Raw genomic sequence first — 17,429 nt, 5'->3', positions numbered from 1 at the left:
GATAAAATGGAGGAGGAGTAGGGGTAAAAGTATAACAGATGGTATAAAAGTCAAAAGTGCCATCGTGTTTGTTGCATTGTTACTAAATTCCATTCTGGAGTATCTGCCTCTCTAAGTCTTCCATGGTGTGGCAGTGGAGATCAGGGATCACAAAAGACCAAGAGTAGGCACAGCCTTCTAGACCTTAGCCATTGATTTGAAATAGATCCTCTAAGCCTGAGAGCCAACATGGCATCCCCCCTACCAAAAATCTGGCAGGTGCATGTTTGAACTTCCATTCTGCTATGGAAGTTTGTTGAGTGGCCTTGAGCCAGTCACTTTTTATCTGCCTAACCTATCTCACAGGGTTTATGTTGAGAGTAAATGAGGTTCTAAGTTGATTCCTACTGGGGAGAAAAGTCAGGTGTAGATGTCAGGATGATATGCTCCTGCCATGATTTGTATTACTTTATTTAGCCTGTTAGCCATCATGGAGTCCGTTAGGTTATCTAGCCTGTTAGCCATGTTTTATTACCTTAGTCCAGGGGTAGTCAAACTGTGGCCATCCAGATGTCCATGGACTACAATTTCCATGAGCAAATTTGCTGACAGGAGCTCATGGGAATTGTAATCCATGGACATCTGGAAGGCCGCAGTTTGACCACCCCTGCCCTAGTCCTTCGGTCAGTTCTTCCTGCATTCACACCTCTCCCCACCTTGATCCTCTCACCTCTCCCCCATCCATCTCCATTCCCCTCTGGAATGCAACCTTGGGAGGATTTCCCTATCTGGTTGTTGTGACTATCTGAAGTATTCCCATATTACATGGGTTCTCACCGGTGTGTGTGTGTGTGTGTGTGTTAAATGCTATGTTCCTTTGTCTGTGCCTCAGTTTGGACAAATTATTGTCAAGAGTGCTTTCTTGCTCTGAATAAATGAAATCTTTTGCATCGTCAAAGATTTACTTTAATGAGTAACTGAAGATCCTCACAGTAAATATCTAAAGAAATAATGAGATTAAGACTCACCTTAACAAAAATAGTTGAATTGCATTCTTGTAAAGCCTCCATTAAGCTGATTACATGGAGACACACCATCTCTACCATCTGAGGGCCAAAGAAGTATGTCCAGATAAAATACGTTTCATGAAAACTTCCACCGCAACCATACATTTATGTCTTTGACAGCCCTGGACCTGGCCAGTTACTATTAATCATAGAGCTAGAATTGGGTTTTCTTTTTCAACTTACTGGATCATCTCTGACAACTAAAATTGTATTTATTTCTTACTCAACTGATTTACAGTTCTGAATCTGCAGCGAGCAATGAATATATATCACATCTATTTCTCTTTGAAACATGAGATACGGCCTACAGAAACAATTCTTGATGTTGTAGATATTGTCTTGGGTCCTCTGAACAAGTTCTGTGTATAGGGTTATTGTCTCCCAGGTCGGGCTGGGCTTCTTCCAGAATTACAGCTGCTCTCAAGACTAAAGGTGTCAGTTTTCCTAGGAAACAACAGCTTCAGATGGTAGACTGCATGGAATCACATTTTGCTGAGCTCTCTCTCCTCACCAAACTCTGCCATCCCCAAATCTCCAGAAATGTCCCATGCCCATGTTAGTACACTGGTGCTGTGCTTCCTCTTCTGCTAAAGCCTGTTTGTGGAGTATCAGTTCATTTCAGCAGGCCTTTCCACTGCAGAGATTATCTAACATTTATGGAATTTATTCATAGGGTCCAAGCTTTTATTTGAAGCTCGATATTATGTAAATATAGAAGTAAATCTAGGCAACCAGAGGAATTACAGTGCTTGACCAAACCTTGTATAGTTTCCCTATCACATTACTAACAAAATTAGCTCCTTCGAGGGTAATTTGCTTTCCTTGGCAAAGAGCAGACCATTATATTTCAAAACAGTGACAAGGGGTGGTATCCCTATGCATTTTATACACAGTACTGCAAATGTAGGAAGACTAATGAGGGTCTCCTCAAGACTAGTTGGTTGCCACATAAAGATTTTTTTACCACATCTGGGATTAAAATTGAGAAATTCCTCACCCTGGACCACAGTTATCCAATAAAGTGGCTTTAGGTCAAAGGAATTCCTATACATAGAGATGGGGGCAGAATCATAGAACCACAGAGTTGGAAGGGACCTCCAGGGTCATCTAGTCCAACCCCCTGCACAGTGCAGGAACTCACAACTACCTGCCTACCCACAGTGACCCCAATTTCATGCCCAAGTGATCCCCCCTACCAAAAATCTCTTGGCCTGGTCTGGAGGAAATTCACTGACCTTCCCACAGTGGCGATCAGCAATTCCCTGGGTATGCAAGGAAGGGCCACAAGAGACAAACACTGGCACATCCCTTCCTGCCCACCCACCCACAATCTGCCTGAGTTCATAAAATCAGCCTCTCTGTCAGATGGCTCTCCAGCCTCTGCTTAAAAACTTCCAAAGAAGGAGAACCCACCACCTCCCGAGGAAGCCTGTTTCAATGAGGAACCCCTCTAACTGGCAGAAGAAATGCAGCCATATTAAAAAGTTTTATGGGGTAGCATAGATATCCTAATGGAGGCCTGTGGAAAATCACAGCAGATGGGGAAGATGGGGTGGAAGGAGAATATTCCCCCCTTCAGCAGATCTAAGAACTGCATCTCTGGTGCTGTTTTGAAGAGGGAAGCCAGATTTCTTCACTGTTGCTCATCTTTGAGCAGCTTCATGACCTTTCCTGTAGCTGCGTCAAGAACTGTGAGCCCTGAGGGGAGGGCAAGGTACACACAGCAGAGAGCTCAAAGGATCAGCTCCTGAGAAAACATCCAAGTGCCTGAAACATCTGCATTTAACTCTTCACCGTTTTGCCTTCTAAAACATTAAGCTGTACGCCGCCTTGGATGTCTTGAGAAAAAGGCAATACAGGAATGAATCAAATAAATGCATGCAGTCCTCTTCCAGAGGGACTCATATGTCACTAATCTGCCACATGCCACACACCTTTTTAGCCTAGAGAGTTGCTAAAGGTGGTGTGGTATTGGGTCTTTCTGCAAGAACCATTTGCTCTCAGTGGCTTAATTATGTTCTCTACCCCCCCCCCCCCAATCAGGGTCCCAGTTTTGCTCACTAGACTACTGGCAACATAAGCACAGAAGCTTGGCCATGGAGGACTGACTGGAGGGGAAGAGGGTCAACATTGATTTTTTTTTATTTTGGACACCTTGATATTGACTTCAGATTGCCTGGATGAAGTCCCTAATGCCCTCTTCATCTTTAAACTATAACCCCCTTGCTTTTTGCTCAGCTAAAACAACTGCTGGGTCTGATCACTCCATCTGACTCACCACCTTGTTATGTGCCATCAGCTGGAGAATGCTTGGCGTCACTCGGCTCCAAAATTCCAGGGCTGTAAGGATCGCCGTGAAGCTAAATTCATTCTGATTTTGGACGGTCGGGGCCACCGCGGCTTGTTCGCAATATACAGTCCACAGCTGGGCAAATATAAAGGCATGGAAGAGGGAGCACATGTGCAAGACGGACGTCTGGCAGAAGAGAAATAAGAAGAGAAAAGGAGCTCCTTTCGAGCACTGCCATGATGGGCTGCATACATTCGCCTTCAGAAACATTACGGTGCAGAAATTCCTCATTCTACTACACGCGCACCTGTCCAAAGTAATACTAATCAAATGCCATTCTGTCAAGAATCCCCCCAGATTTTCTTTCCTGTCAGCATACAGTGAATGATATGTCAACAGATTCACATTGTAATGTCTAGTTTACATTCAAAGGCTGACATTAAACAAAAGGGATAGAGAACTTGATGTCTCTGAGAAATCACAGTTCTTTGGAGGGTGGGAAGGCACAACTTTGATCAACAGACTGCTGCAGCTTTGGCCACTACAGGAGCTTGGGGTCTGAGAAGTTCACGCAGAAATCTATAAAGCTGCCTGAAAATACTGTGTACAACTGTGTGTAATCTGTGTGGGCAAGGTAGCCATGGGAGATGCTATGTGTTTGTTTCAGAGAGGCTTATAGAATCAGAAATTCTTTATCAGTTTGTAGTCGGATCATTTCTGGTGGACATCCTAATGCATCAGTCCCCTGACTGGATCTTCTGACTGGGAGAGAGCTGTGGCATCACAGCTAGGTCAAGTTAGGAATTGTTAGAATTGATACATGGGTACAATACAGCTAATGAGGGAGGGGCAATACAGCTAACAGGACTGCGGACTGTACAAGTGGGAGGAGCCAAAGGTGCCTCATTTTTTTGTACTAACCAGAGACTTCAAAGGCTACACCCAGCATTTGAGGTGACATTTCTAGATCTTATTTGAAACCTGCTTCTTGCCGTTGTTGGTACCAACTGTACCAAACCTAGAATAATTAAGCAAGTGATGGTTGGGGGAAAAGTTCAGCCTCTAAAGCCACTCTGCTCAGAATTTTAATTCAAGTTGATTTAGTGGGACTTTCTCTCAGGATAGTCATTTTAGGATTGCGCTGTAGGGAAATGAAGACCACCCTGGCCTCATTGACTGGTCAGATGTCCAAAAGCTACTGAGTGCTTCCCCTAGCCTGCTAGAAAAATCTCGGAGGCAGCTACGGATGCCAGGAATGGCTTGAGTCACCACCACCACTTCCCAACTACCGGCTGCTCTTAGAATCACTCACACAGGACAACCGTTCTTTTGAAGGTATGTTCCAAATATTTATGGAATCCTCTTTCTTTAGGGGTTTCTGCTTTTTAATTAAATGTAATAAAATATTCTTCAAGCTATAGCTATGAAAGGACAGAAATAAATCCATATATTCAAATATATTATCTGTACATTTGAATATGTAAAACTGTGTCTTACATAAAACAACTCAGAGCTGTGGTAATCTTAGGGAACTTAATTTGGAACCTAGGGGTGAGTCAGACCACAGCGCCATGCAAGTTAACCTGTAAGCCTATACAATGCATTACTCTGAATGTCATTTATTCACAATCAATAATTCTCATACCTTGGACTGCTCTGGAAACCCAATCAGGATTACAATTAGGTGGTCAGCGACATGAGAACCAGCGTCCAGTGGAATGGGCATACAAACCAAAGGGGAATTTGGACAGACAACATTATGCGTCAACGATCCCAAAAGAAGCCATGAGAGCAAGCGGATATGAGTTACACATTCAATGAATTCTTTGGGCCTGTTGGACAAGAATAATAACAGAAAGTATGCTGTGTGTTAATTTCTGACTCTTTCAAAAGACCCACCCAAACATGGCTGTTACAGTTTAACGTGGGGGGGGGGAGATTCTGTGGAATCTTAAAAGCAGCATAACCGCTGGACCGTGATATGTCCCATAAATGATCTTCAGTCTGAAAGCAGGCAATAATTTTTGAGGTTTGCATGTGGCATCACTTATCATAGGTTTTATGCCCATTTTTATTTTGCCCTTCTGTCAACTTGTGGTCACATAGCATTTGAAGTGTCAGGGAAATGCGTTTACCAGACATGAAAGAAGGACAAAAACATAAATAATGAGCAGAAACATTTCATTCCCACATCTTTCAACTTTCTCTCAAAAATCTCCAGCTTAAAGAAGAATCACACACGGAGGCCAATGTAATAGCCCTGGAGCCAGAGGCCCTGATCCTCACCTACTGAGCCAGGCAGCAGCAGCAGGGAGAAGTGAGCACAGTGCCTGGAGAAGCCCGCCGGCGCCAACCAGGCAGTGCTGCTGCAGGCAGGGGTTCCAGCCACTTCCTTCCATACCAAGTCCGCTGGTGACCCTGGTGCCCTTCCTTCTGCTTTGCGTGACATCACTGCTACTATTTCCCAACTTCTCCTCCTCTCCATCATATCCACATTATTTGGCGATCTATGGAAAGTGTCACTCTTCTAACGATATTTATGAACAACTATGTCTTACCCCTGTTGCATTGCAGATGGAGGGTGATACAGCCAAGGCAGGTAGCGAACGACAGCCTTGTTGTCCCTGTGGTTGCCCCGCGAGATTTCCATTGCAGCAATTTGAGCCAAGCCAACTTTGAGATGCCCACCGAAAGTGTCTTCATGGAGTGGTTGGGAACACGTCTTCATGTGACTCTAGAGGGCAAAGGCATTGAAGGAGCCCATATGGACATGAAAGGCATTTTAAATGCAACCGCACTGGAACGTTCTCCAATTTCAACAACAATTTTGAAGATTGTAATTATTATTTGACCCAAAGGGGTTCACAATCAGTTGTATCCAGTGGTTGTTGTGCAGGCAATCCCCCCCCCCCCATTTTCACTGTAACCTCCCCTACATATCACGCCTTACGCTGTTCTTGGAGAACAGGCAGAATTTGGGGGAACAAAATAATCTGAACCTGGGTCTGTTCTCCACACAATAGATAATGCACTTTCAATGCACTTTAGAAGTAGATTTTCCTGTTCCGCACAGGAAAATCCAGGTGCCAAAGCACAATTAAACTGTATTATCTATTGTGTGCAGAATAGGCCCTGGAGAAGGAAGACAGGAAAGACTCATTACAGGAGTAAAACTTTCCTCACATTTCACTGGATGCAACCCAATATTATCAATGAAAAAACAACAGCAAAGAAATAGAAACCCTGAAGATGACCCCAAAGATGTTTGCCTGGTCTCCACCACAGCCAAGCCCCAACTTGGTGGAATGAGTTGCCAGCTGAGATCTGGGCCATGACAGAGCAGTTAAAGTTTATGGTTGAGACTACGGCTGGTTGAAGTTATACTGGCCTCACTCCCTTCAGGCACACATTTTCTCAGAGTAAAGAATACATATGAATGTTTCCTCTGGTTTTTATTAAACTGCTCGGCATTTATCTGAATAGCAAGAAGACACAAACCCTATCAATCCTCCACTGTCCTTAAAGACCTCTAATCTTTCTCCTTGACAAATCCATTCTCTTTCCTCAACTGCATTGGACAGAGCAAACTGATTGCCATTCAAAGAGTAAAGACTAAAACAACTGCAATTCAATTTCCCATTCTTTTCCCTGCCTGCCCCCAACTTCCCCACAATCTATGTAGTTCAAATGCATTTCTGATAATAAAAAAAATCTGAAGTCAACAAGATAGGGAGTGGAGATTGCTGGCTGTGAGTCTGCCCCATATCTGGGTGCAAGGCAATGACAAGACATCAGAATACCTTTTAAGGAAACAATCCAGAGGTTTCCTTTACAGCCTTTCAGGAATCCACAGAGGATGACACAGATAGCCTGAGCAAACGTGTGAAGTACAACATCGTATAGTGCCGCCGCTGCTAAGCAGCCTCCAAGGGTAAGAAGGACTCCCTACCCATATTGGCTGATAGCCAGTGGTAGCAGTCAAAGATCAGTACCATGCGAAGTTTGGCTGCTGACTTGACATGGGTCAATGAGGTCAACAGCCCATGCTCGGCAGGATTGGCTGCCCACCTGCACAGTACTGACCCAGACCCCCTCTGTTGCTGGAGGTCGTGGTAAGAACTCCCTTGCCCTTGGTTACTACTAAGTCCTATGATCTATTTCTCTTCACTGGCTGCTGGACCAGGGATAGAAGGATAGGTGACACTCCTCCTGGCCACAGTGGAAGGACTCCCAGCTTCATGCATAAGCAGGAAAAGGGTGCACAGGCAGGTGGGAAGCATGTAGGTGGGCGGGCGAGAAGAGAGCCTGGCGTGGGCAAAAGGGGCCCTGGGGCACGCTCTGCTTGGAACCCTGCAAAACCAGGAGCAAGCCATGGGACCCAACCACCTCTTCCACTCGCAGAAAACAAGAGGAAGTTCATGTGTTTTCATTTTATTTTTAAAAATCTGTGCATTTTACAATTTCATTAATGGACTTTCTGTTTCGTGTCCAGGCACCCTGACATGGCTTTATTATCTGCCTCACCTCTCAGCAAATAATGTGAGATATAAACATCCTAGGTAGATAGACAGACAGACAAACAAAATGCAACGCACTCCCCAGAACAATGAGGTGGTGAACAAATACATTTCATGGTCACATACAATGTACAGAGTTGGTGTACCTGAGCACTAGACTCACCTTTAGTTTCGTCAAGGTGTGCATATCAGCAATAAAATCCAGGATTTCCCCAATATATTGCCTCATGCACTCCATTGCTGCTGTCCCACACTAAAACACAGGGAAGAAAGAATTGTTCTTCAGGTCCCAACGATCAGATTCACAGCTCCTTCACAGCCCACCAGCCCAAAGGTCATCTCATAAAAATGTGGGACTCTAGCAGGAAAGTGGTCTATGTCTAGTAAAGTGAAAAAGCTGCTCTTGACTAATGGAGAATACCAGAGATTGTGGAAGAAAAAATAGACTCTTGACAATGCAGGGTACATTCTTATGCAACTGTATTGTACTGACAGACAGATTACAATTCTTAGACGAATTACAGTGGTGTAGCCAGTGCCATGTGGTCTTAGCCACCATGAGCTGGCTGGGCCAATAACAGTGGCCTATCAATCCAACTAATAAATAATAATAAAATATCTCTGACTGCAAACCTGAGATGAGTAATCACTAATAATCATCATTTTAAAGAAAGTTGAAATGAGAATGTTCCTGCAACAAAATATTTAGGCCTGGCTCCCTGTCCTATCTAAGGCAACCATCTCTGCATCGGACGTTCTGGATCCAAACAAAACAAATTGTGTTTTATTTGGTGAAATCATGGGCAGGGACAGCTACTCAAACTATACTGCCTGCCCCAAGTCTTTCTCATTTCTCTATGTTAATATGAAATTACGTGGAGGTGAACTACACCACCTTCTGTCTTCTCCAGTGCTATGCCTGCCAATTCACTTGACAGGACAACAGGCAGTAAAAAAAATAAGGTCATAGAGAGCCCTGTCAGAATGTCTTTCGTCTTCCAATGAGACTGGAGGAAGGGATTCCGCACACTGTTTCTTTCAAATCTGAGTGACGGGACAATAAAAAGGGTATTGTCTGTCAGGCTCTTGAATATCAATGGCTTGGTCTGGCGGCAGAGGGTCCTGTCCTTCATTTTGACTCTGTTTCTTCCCATACTTCTAAACAGTGCCTTGTGAGTGGGATAATCCCCCACCATCATTTCTTCTAAAGTCACCAGGTTTTGGCACCTTAAAATCTAACAAGGGTATATTCTGGAATAAGCTTTTACATGGGGCTCAAGTCTGTGGCTTATGAAGTGGCCTCCAGGCCACAACCATGTATGTTTGACTAATTACTTGTTAGGCTTTAGGGGGCCACAAGACTCTTGGTTCTAATTTTTTCTGCAACAGGATTAGTATATTAATGGCAGCTCCTCTGGTATTATCCGCACTGAAGGCAACCAATTCTCTACTGCACCAGATTGACTCAAAGGGCAAACTCAACTGAAAAATGGAACTGCTGGCTATGACCAAGTAGGCTTTGAACATCTATTATTATTATTATTATTATTATTATTATTATTATTATTATTATTATTATTATTATTATTATTATTATTATTATTATTGAATTTATTTCCCGCCACTCCCTTGCGGCTCGTGGCGGGTTACAACAGTATAAAAACCCCATAAAATACATTAAAACCAATTAACATGTCAATAGTTAATGACTACCTGGCAAGAGCGGCTAATCAACTACCCATTCCCCCCCTAGCAAGTGGAGAGGGGATACTGATGGTACTCGTGTCTAATCCCAATCCTCAGGTCCTGGGGGGGCGTAGATGTTAAGCCTGGTCTCAACCGTAAACCTGGCGGAAGAGCTCCGTCTTGCAGGCCCTGCGGAACGATGGAAGGTCCTGCAGGGCCCGCAGCTCTCCCGGGAGCTCATTCCACCAGGCAGGGGCCAGGACCGAGAAGGCCCTGGCCCTGGTCGAGGCCAGGCGTGCTTCCCTAGGGCCGGGGACGACCAATAGATTTTCTCCCGCAGAACGTAAAGCTCTACGGGGGGCATAGGGCGATAAGCGGTCCCTCAGGTATGTGGGTCCCAACTCGCGTAAAGCCTTGAAGGTTAAAACCAAAACCTTGAACCGGATCCGGGCAGCAATTGGCAACCAGTGCAGCTGCCTCAGCACTGGCTGGATATGGGCCCTCCAAGGTGTGCCAGTGAGGACCCTGGCAGCTGCGTTCTGCACTAGCTGAAGTTTCCGGATCAAGGACAAGGGAAGGCCCGCGTAGAGCGAGTTACAGAAATCTATTCTGGAGGTGACCGTTGCATGGATCACTGTGGCCAGGTGTTTGGGGGACAGGTAGGGCGCTAGTAGTCGGGCCTGGCGAAGTTGGAAGAATGCCTGGCCTGCTACTCTTTTGATCTGCGCCTCCAAAGTTAGGGAGGCATCAATGATCACGCCCAAATTCCTGGCCTGGGACGCGATGGTAAGATGCGCCCCTCCCAGGGTGGGCAAGTGCGCTTCCTGATCCTGCCCCCTGCGTCCCAGCCACAGGATCTCCGTCTTGGAGGGGTTGAGTTTCAGATGACTCTGCTCGAACCATTCTGTCACCGCTTCCAAACATCTGGCAAATGGTTCCGGGGGAGAGTCCGGGCGGCCGTCCATGAGGAGATAGAGCTGGGTGTCATCAGCATACTGGTGGCAACCCAGTCCAAAACTCCGCACCAGCTGGGCCAGAGGGCGCATAAAGACGTTAAATAATGTGGAGGAGAGGACCGCGCCCTGTGGGACTCCACATGGAAGTCTGTAGGAGCGGGACTGCCAGTCCTCCACCAGGGCCGCCAGTGAGTCGCCAGGAGGCATCGGGTCCCGCAGAGCATTCCGGTCAGCTTTTCTCAACTTTCTACCATTGAGGTCAGCTTTTCTCAACTTGTCTACCATTGAGAAACCCTGAAACATTCTTCAGGCTTCAAGAAACCGCAGAAGTGGTGCAGTTGTTCAGCATATGGTTGGGAAGCATAGCTGTGGACACACCCACCTGGGACTCCTCCCTTTCCCACCCCCTCCAGGCCCATCATTGGTCATTTTGGGAGGGTGTGCATGTGTCAGCATGACAAGATATGGTCATATCACTTGATAAGCCTTTATGTCGCTGGTTTAACTTCTCTCTTTAGGAGCTGCTTCTATGCAGAGCTTCCATCAGGTGGAAGCTGGACATGATAGCCCATCACTAGAAGTCTTCCTCTGCTTCCTGTAGCATCCAGTTAATGCAACATGTCTGACATGACACAATTACTTTGCAAATTTCTAGACCTGCATATTCTAGACTTTGCATATTTCTAGACCTGACCACAACTGACAAGGTGTGGCTCCTACAATTAACACAAGGAAATAAAAACAAATCACACTGATAGAAGCCAATTGATACCAAAAAAAAAAAAGTCGGATTCCACGTAGAGTTCCATGAGTGCAAAGAGGAAGCAATTTTCAAAGTCCTCCTTCCAGTGACAGCCCCAAACAGACTCTGAAATACTGCTCCCGGGGAACAGGGAACTCACAGAAATTACTCACGGGGAATCCAGAAGTCTCCTGCAGAAGGGAGGCATTGGCTAAAATCACTCTTGCAACCATGGAAATCTAGATGGGATACCAAGCCAAAATATAGCCTGCAATAAAACTGTTTATAAGGTGTCACAAGACATTTGTCTTTAACCCCCCAAAAAAGGAGTATAGCAAACATAGGACCTATTGGGGAGTTGTTGGGGGAGATGTTCATTGAAGTGCTCACAGCTTCTAAGGAAATGGTTATCCAATGGCTGCTCAGGGTCAGTTGTCCAGCACAGCCAATCAAGCAGCTGCATAGTACAATCCAATGAGGAGGCATTAATATAATGCAGGGGCTTGGCATGGCCTTGGCCATAGGTGACACGGATTGTCTAGAACAGACCAAGGCAGCACAAAATGGGTGCACCTTCCTTGGGATGATCTAGGACTGACCCTACTGCTGCTCCACTCTTTTAGCATTACAGCGCATGAAGCCTTGTTGGTCTTAACCCTTTAATTTCCACGCTAAGATGATAAGGATTGTTAGAGATAACTGGAGAGCAAACCAGGAGTGGTGTTTGTTTCAATACTTACACCAGGCACAGAAGCAATCATCTGTTTGGGCAAGATGGTTGACTCAGCTAGTTTTGTTCCAGCATCTGCACAAACAAACTGAGAATTTTTTTTAATTGGTTAATTTAAATTGGTTAAATTGGTTTTGTTGGGGAGGGGGGAGGTAGGATGCGATCACTGGTAAATGATGATGTCCTTAAATCAAATCTCTGCTTGATTAGATGAGTACCAATTTTGCTAGATGCAAACAGTTATCTTGCATGAGAAACAAAAAGTGTTGTTCATCATTAACCGCTGCCAACAATTAATACTTTTTAAAATTCTTTACAAACTAAAAAAAATTCCCATTTCTGCATCTCCGGTTTAAAATAGAGGAGGATTTGCAATCAAATCTTGTTACATAACATGCAAACCTGGACCCAATGTGACAGTCACAGCACTTCCAATGAGAACCAATGTGGTGAAAGGGATGGAACAACAGAGTGGTGAAACCTGGGTTCAGATCCCTGCTCTACCACGAGGTTTGCTAGGTGACCAATGGCTACTCAGCCTCACCTACTTCACAGAGTTGCTGTTAGGACAAAGTGGAGGAGGGGAGAACCATGCAGTTTACCCTGAGCAACCCGAGGGACAAAAATGGCAGACGAACATAAGGCAATTTCTCACAACAGAGTAAAATGTTGTGCCTCCTTGTTCATTTTACTTCTTTTTTCTTAGTCTGCCAGTCTCTTACATTATTGCATGCTGACTGCTTTTAGAAGCAATGTAGAATTAAACCCACCCCCCACCCAACAGAAATGATTGGTAACTGGAAGGATAATTCAGACTGTGGATCTTTTCCACAGTGAATCTGACTGAACCCAGAAGTAGGAGTGGACCTCCACACAGCACACTGAGGAGGAGACTCCCATGTTCCGCTTTCCATCTTAACTCAAACCATTCAAAGTTACTATTAGCTGTTTGTGTCACTTCCCGAACTGATAGCAATGAGTAATATGGAGATCATGTGAGTATCAAATATACAGCACGGGAACACTGTCAATTCATTAACTAGATGGGGTCAGTCTTGGGAGTGGGGGATTCAGATTGTTCTCTTTTTCCTGAGAAACCCTAACCCCAGAGGAGGGTCCAGGTCACCTCCAAAGCACGGCAAGGTCCATAATAATTGTCTGCCCTCTCTTGGTTTGTATAGGCTTGCCCCACTGGCATCCAGCCCCTTGACACAGAAATTCCCTTTAAGAAGCAACTCTACTCCCCCTCCTTCCCATTAATGGGGAATGAATGAAACTATAACTCGCAGACCTCAACTCCAGACCTCTTTTTCTTTGTTCTACTTCTCTCCCTAATGCTGATCTACTAATAGTTGTTTTTAAGGAAATTCTAGCCCCCCTGTAAATCAAAACATCGACGTTACTTTCCGCTCTTCTGACAACTGCCTATTTTCTCCGACTCGTGCGGCTCTGCTACGAGAAGCGACAACTCACGGAAACATATGCCTGAGCGCTGCGCGAGACACGTCGGAGGAAAAAGAAGCTGTCAATCAGATGAAAGAGTGCGTGACCCAAGGAGCAAGTCTGCAGAGCTCTGCCTCCTGCCTTGGGACATCCTGGTCACTTCCATTCCAGCTCCTTGTCATTTCAAAGCGATTAAGTGCTCGTGATTGCCAGCCCAGTCTTTCTGCAATGGAGAACAGCTCCTGCCAGGCTGCCGAGTTGAAAAGTGCGTGCCTCGGGTACGTGACGTCTCTGGTGCGGCTTCCTTCCCAGTTCTGCAGCAGCCCGAATCCTCCGGGGCTCAGTGCAAGTGTGGAGGAACAGTAATACCAGAGCCTAGCGATTCTGGCCATTTGCAGGAGGCTGCTGTGCCAGAGGTTTTCCCACTCTGTCTTTAGCGAATCCTTTTCAGGTTGCCTCATCTGTATGAAAACTCAGCACGTTGCTGAGGATTGTGGGCTGTGTTCTAGGGTTCATTTGCAGTTCGGGATGGTTCAGTTCCTGGCATGATCCCTGCGTTGAGCAGGGGGTTGGACTAGATGGCCTGTGTGGCCCCTTCCAACTCTATGATTCTACTAGTAATCAAGCCCGCTGCAGGGGAATGCAGCGGGCGCTAGGGCCTTACCGAAGTGGTCAGGGGCGGCGGTGGGCTGGTCGGCGGCGGGCTGGTCGCGGCGGCGGTCGCGGCGGCGGGCTGGTCACGGCGGCGGGCTGGTCGGCGGCTGCAAGCTTCTGATGGCTGCGGGCTGACGTGGCTGCCGGGGGCTCCCTCGGGCGGCGCCCTGACGCGGCGAGAGGCACTTTGCGCCTTTCGCTGCGTCAGGCCGGGAGGAACTGCGCGCGGCTCACAGTTCCTGGAGCTGGGAATCGGGGGCTCCCTGGGTTGGCGGCCTGATGCGGCGAGAGGCACTTCGCGCCTCTCGCCGCGTCAGGCCGGGAGGAACTGCGAGCCGCGCGCCTGGAGCTGGGAATCGGAGGGGCCAATCGGCAGGCGCTTTGCGCCTGCCGATTGGTCCCTCCGATTGTCTGTCGTGAGGAAGGGTCCAATCCGGACCCTTCCTCATCACGGACTAATCCCACCTCTACCCCCCTTACTGAATTATATAGTCCGTGGCGCCCGTGGCGCCACGGGCGGTTTAAAGATGATTGTATCCCAGACCACCAGTCTTAGGAAAGGCCCCTCTCTGCCTGAGATTATAGAGCGCTACTGCTAAACAGAGCTCGCTTGGACTCCATTGACAATGGTTCCACCTGTTCATAAGATGCCGTCCAAGGGAGCTTCTGTGCCAGCATCTCCTGGAATGCAGCAACCACAGCATTATCTCAAATGTATACACTGAAGTTTCTCAGCACTGGCATACAAAGGGAAGCAAAGCTGCACAAAAAGGCCGTTCATCTTATGCTGCCTTGTTGCTGAAAGCAGATACATGAATTCTCCCTGTCTCTCACAAGATTAGAACTCAGCCTATGAAACTGATTGGCAGTAGGTTTCATAGATGCAAAACAAAAAGCTCGGGTGATTTACATAATCCTATAAAGGTAAAGGTATCCCCTGTGCAAGCACTGAGTCATGTCTGACCCTTGGGGTGACGCCCTCTAGCGTGTTCATGGCAGACTCAATACGGGGTGGTTTGCCAGTGCCTTCCCCAGTCATTACCGTTTTACCCCCCCCCCCCCAGCAAGCTGGGCACTCATTTTACCAACCTCGGAAGGATGGAAAGCCGAGTCAATCTTGAGCCGGCTGCTGGGATCAAACTCCCAGCCTCATGGGCAGAGCTTTCAGACTGCATGTCTGCTGCCTTACCACTCTGCGCCACAAGAGGCTCTACATAATCCTATATTTCATTCTTAACCTGGCCTCTCTGAGGATCAAAAAAACCCAGAGAATGGGGCCAGGTACAGATATATTTTTCTACAACTCTGAACCCCAAATGTTGTCCAAGTGGACCTCTCAAGGGCCTGGCACCACCAATAAATCTGAGTAATGATAAGCATAGTGTATGAAGGGAACTATGGTGAGAAAGCTGGTCCCTCAGGTATGATGGACCCAGACCATTTAGGGCTTTAAAGGTGAGTGCCAGCGCTTTGAACGTGATCCATAAATACAGATAGGTCGTGTACCAGAATGGATATGCACATGCCCAGTAACACCACCCAACAGTCTGACAGCTGCACACTGAATTACCTGAAATTTCCAGAGCAGCCTCAGGGGTAGCCCTGTGTAGAGTGAATTACAGTAATCTAAGCAAGAGGTGACCATAATATGGATCACTGCAGCAAGGTTGGAACAAGATAGGTAGGCAACTAAATGGTGACCTCACTCAAGTTGGTAAACAGCAATCCACGCAACGGTGGACACCTATTTCTTAAAGGAGCGAAACATCTTCAGATTCCTAACGGACTCCAGCAATGTAAGTGGAACCCAATCAAGAGCCGGGAGTCGTATGCTGCCAGCAGGTCTGTGCCAACCCAGCCATGGGAACTCAGTCCTTGAAGGATTTAGCTTCATCCAGTTTTCCCTCAACCAGTTCATCATAGCATCTAGATACTGGGATAGTCCAGGGATAGCAGACACCAGTCAATCAACAAGCAGGAGATACTGGGTGTCATTCAAGTATTGATGGTACCCCACCCCACACACCCGGATGAGGGTGCAGATAGATATTAAATAATATTGTTGAGAGGATTGTACCTTGAGAAATACCCCCAAACAAGTGGCTTACTAGATGAACTCCTGCTGCTGAAAACAGCCATCTGTAGATGACCCCCTAGGAACCATGAAACCATTGAAGTGCTGTATCCTGTATCCCCAGGGAGGTGACCTGGCCAATGCCATTCCAGTTGCCATCGAAGATTGCTGACCAGTGCCACAACTGCAATCTTCATCCTCAACCCTGTTCTGAAACCAGACTGGACTGGATCTAATGTGGAAGTTTCATCCAAGAATTCCTCGAACCGCTCAGCCATTGCCCTTTCAATTACCCTCCCTGGAAAAAGCAAATTGGAGACTGAGCAGTAAGGCCATTCTGGAAACCTGTGGGATCCAGACAGGCATAAATCAGCAGAGGGAAATCACAATTCTCAACTCAGGCTTAAGTAGGAAACGATCCTCCCATGGCATTGGATCTCTACGAACCGTGGTTACCAGGTCAATCTCTGCACAGGAAATCGAATCCAAAATCTGGCCTGCATCATGTGTGGAAACCGTCCATTTCATTTCCTCCCTTCAAACACAGGGAAGCAAAATGGAGGTTTTAAGTGGCTGGCAGCCATTTCAGTCTCACAGTGGACAGGTATGCACACCCTGCTGTGAGGGCAAAGTAGTTACAGGGTACCTGACAGGCAAACTCTGCCTGGTTTCCCACACCAGGCAAATTAATGATAGAGGCATTGTAGTTGGGCTGATATAGGAAGGATCTAGACTGGGGTTTAAAATTGTTTATTGTTTATACAGTAAAAGAGTGGTGGTTACCTGTTAATCAATGCACAAGTTAACAGAGAAATTATATCCAGTTTCTGGGTTATTGCCAACACAATGTATTTCTTTTCTGTCCTTCGCTTGTTGATAGTGTATTGTTAGCCATATTTTGTGATAGTACTAAGAGAAGGCAGAGGTTTGGTCCCTTTTTCCTTTAAGTTGATGGTTATGGTAAGGCTATATTCCCTACCATGCTGAACCCAGATTGCCCTGAGCTGCCTGGTTCCTCCATGCATCCTAAAGAAGAGTGGGCATTCCTTTCTTTTCTCCCTCTTCTAACAGGCCTTCCATACCCAGATAAACCCATGACAGATGCCAGTTAACAGAGTTGTCCAGATAGCAAACTTCTGGATAATGCAGACTTGTAGAACTACAAACAGGGCAGAGTTCCCCCCTCCCTGAAATGTGGTTCTTAGAAGATGGAGTGGCTCTCAGAAATTGTGTGAAATGCAACATGGGGAGATCTGCCATGGGAAGGAGGAATCTGCAAAAATTACACATA

At 46.4% G+C, this 17,429-nt stretch overlaps 1 protein-coding gene across 2 annotated transcripts in view; it reads right to left on the bottom strand.

Moving 5' to 3' along the window:
- Nucleotides 1–17,429, bottom strand: part of UNC79 (unc-79 subunit of NALCN channel complex) — a 144,480-nt gene that overhangs the window by 11,742 nt on the left and 115,309 nt on the right. For both annotated transcript variants that reach the window (XR_013228570.1, XM_077323544.1), the window contains exons 45-50: nt 11,978–12,055; nt 8,017–8,106; nt 5,895–6,070; nt 4,982–5,168; nt 3,325–3,522; nt 1,008–1,085 (exon numbers count right to left, since the gene is read on the bottom strand). Coding sequence is in view for 1 of the 2 variants with exons in the window: in XM_077323544.1 (XP_077179659.1) it covers nt 1,008–1,085; nt 3,325–3,522; nt 4,982–5,168; nt 5,895–6,070; nt 8,017–8,106; nt 11,978–12,055 (807 nt within the window). In the remaining variant the exon portion in view is untranslated. The remainder of the gene's footprint in view (nt 1–1,007; nt 1,086–3,324; nt 3,523–4,981; nt 5,169–5,894; nt 6,071–8,016; nt 8,107–11,977; nt 12,056–17,429) is intronic.

This window comes from Paroedura picta, chromosome 2 (assembly GCF_049243985.1).
Source record: "Paroedura picta isolate Pp20150507F chromosome 2, Ppicta_v3.0, whole genome shotgun sequence".
Classification (NCBI taxonomy): domain Eukaryota; kingdom Metazoa; phylum Chordata; class Lepidosauria; order Squamata; family Gekkonidae; genus Paroedura; species Paroedura picta.
The sequence above is the reverse complement of the archived record's forward strand: the minus strand, read 5'-3'. Positions and strand labels throughout refer to the sequence as shown.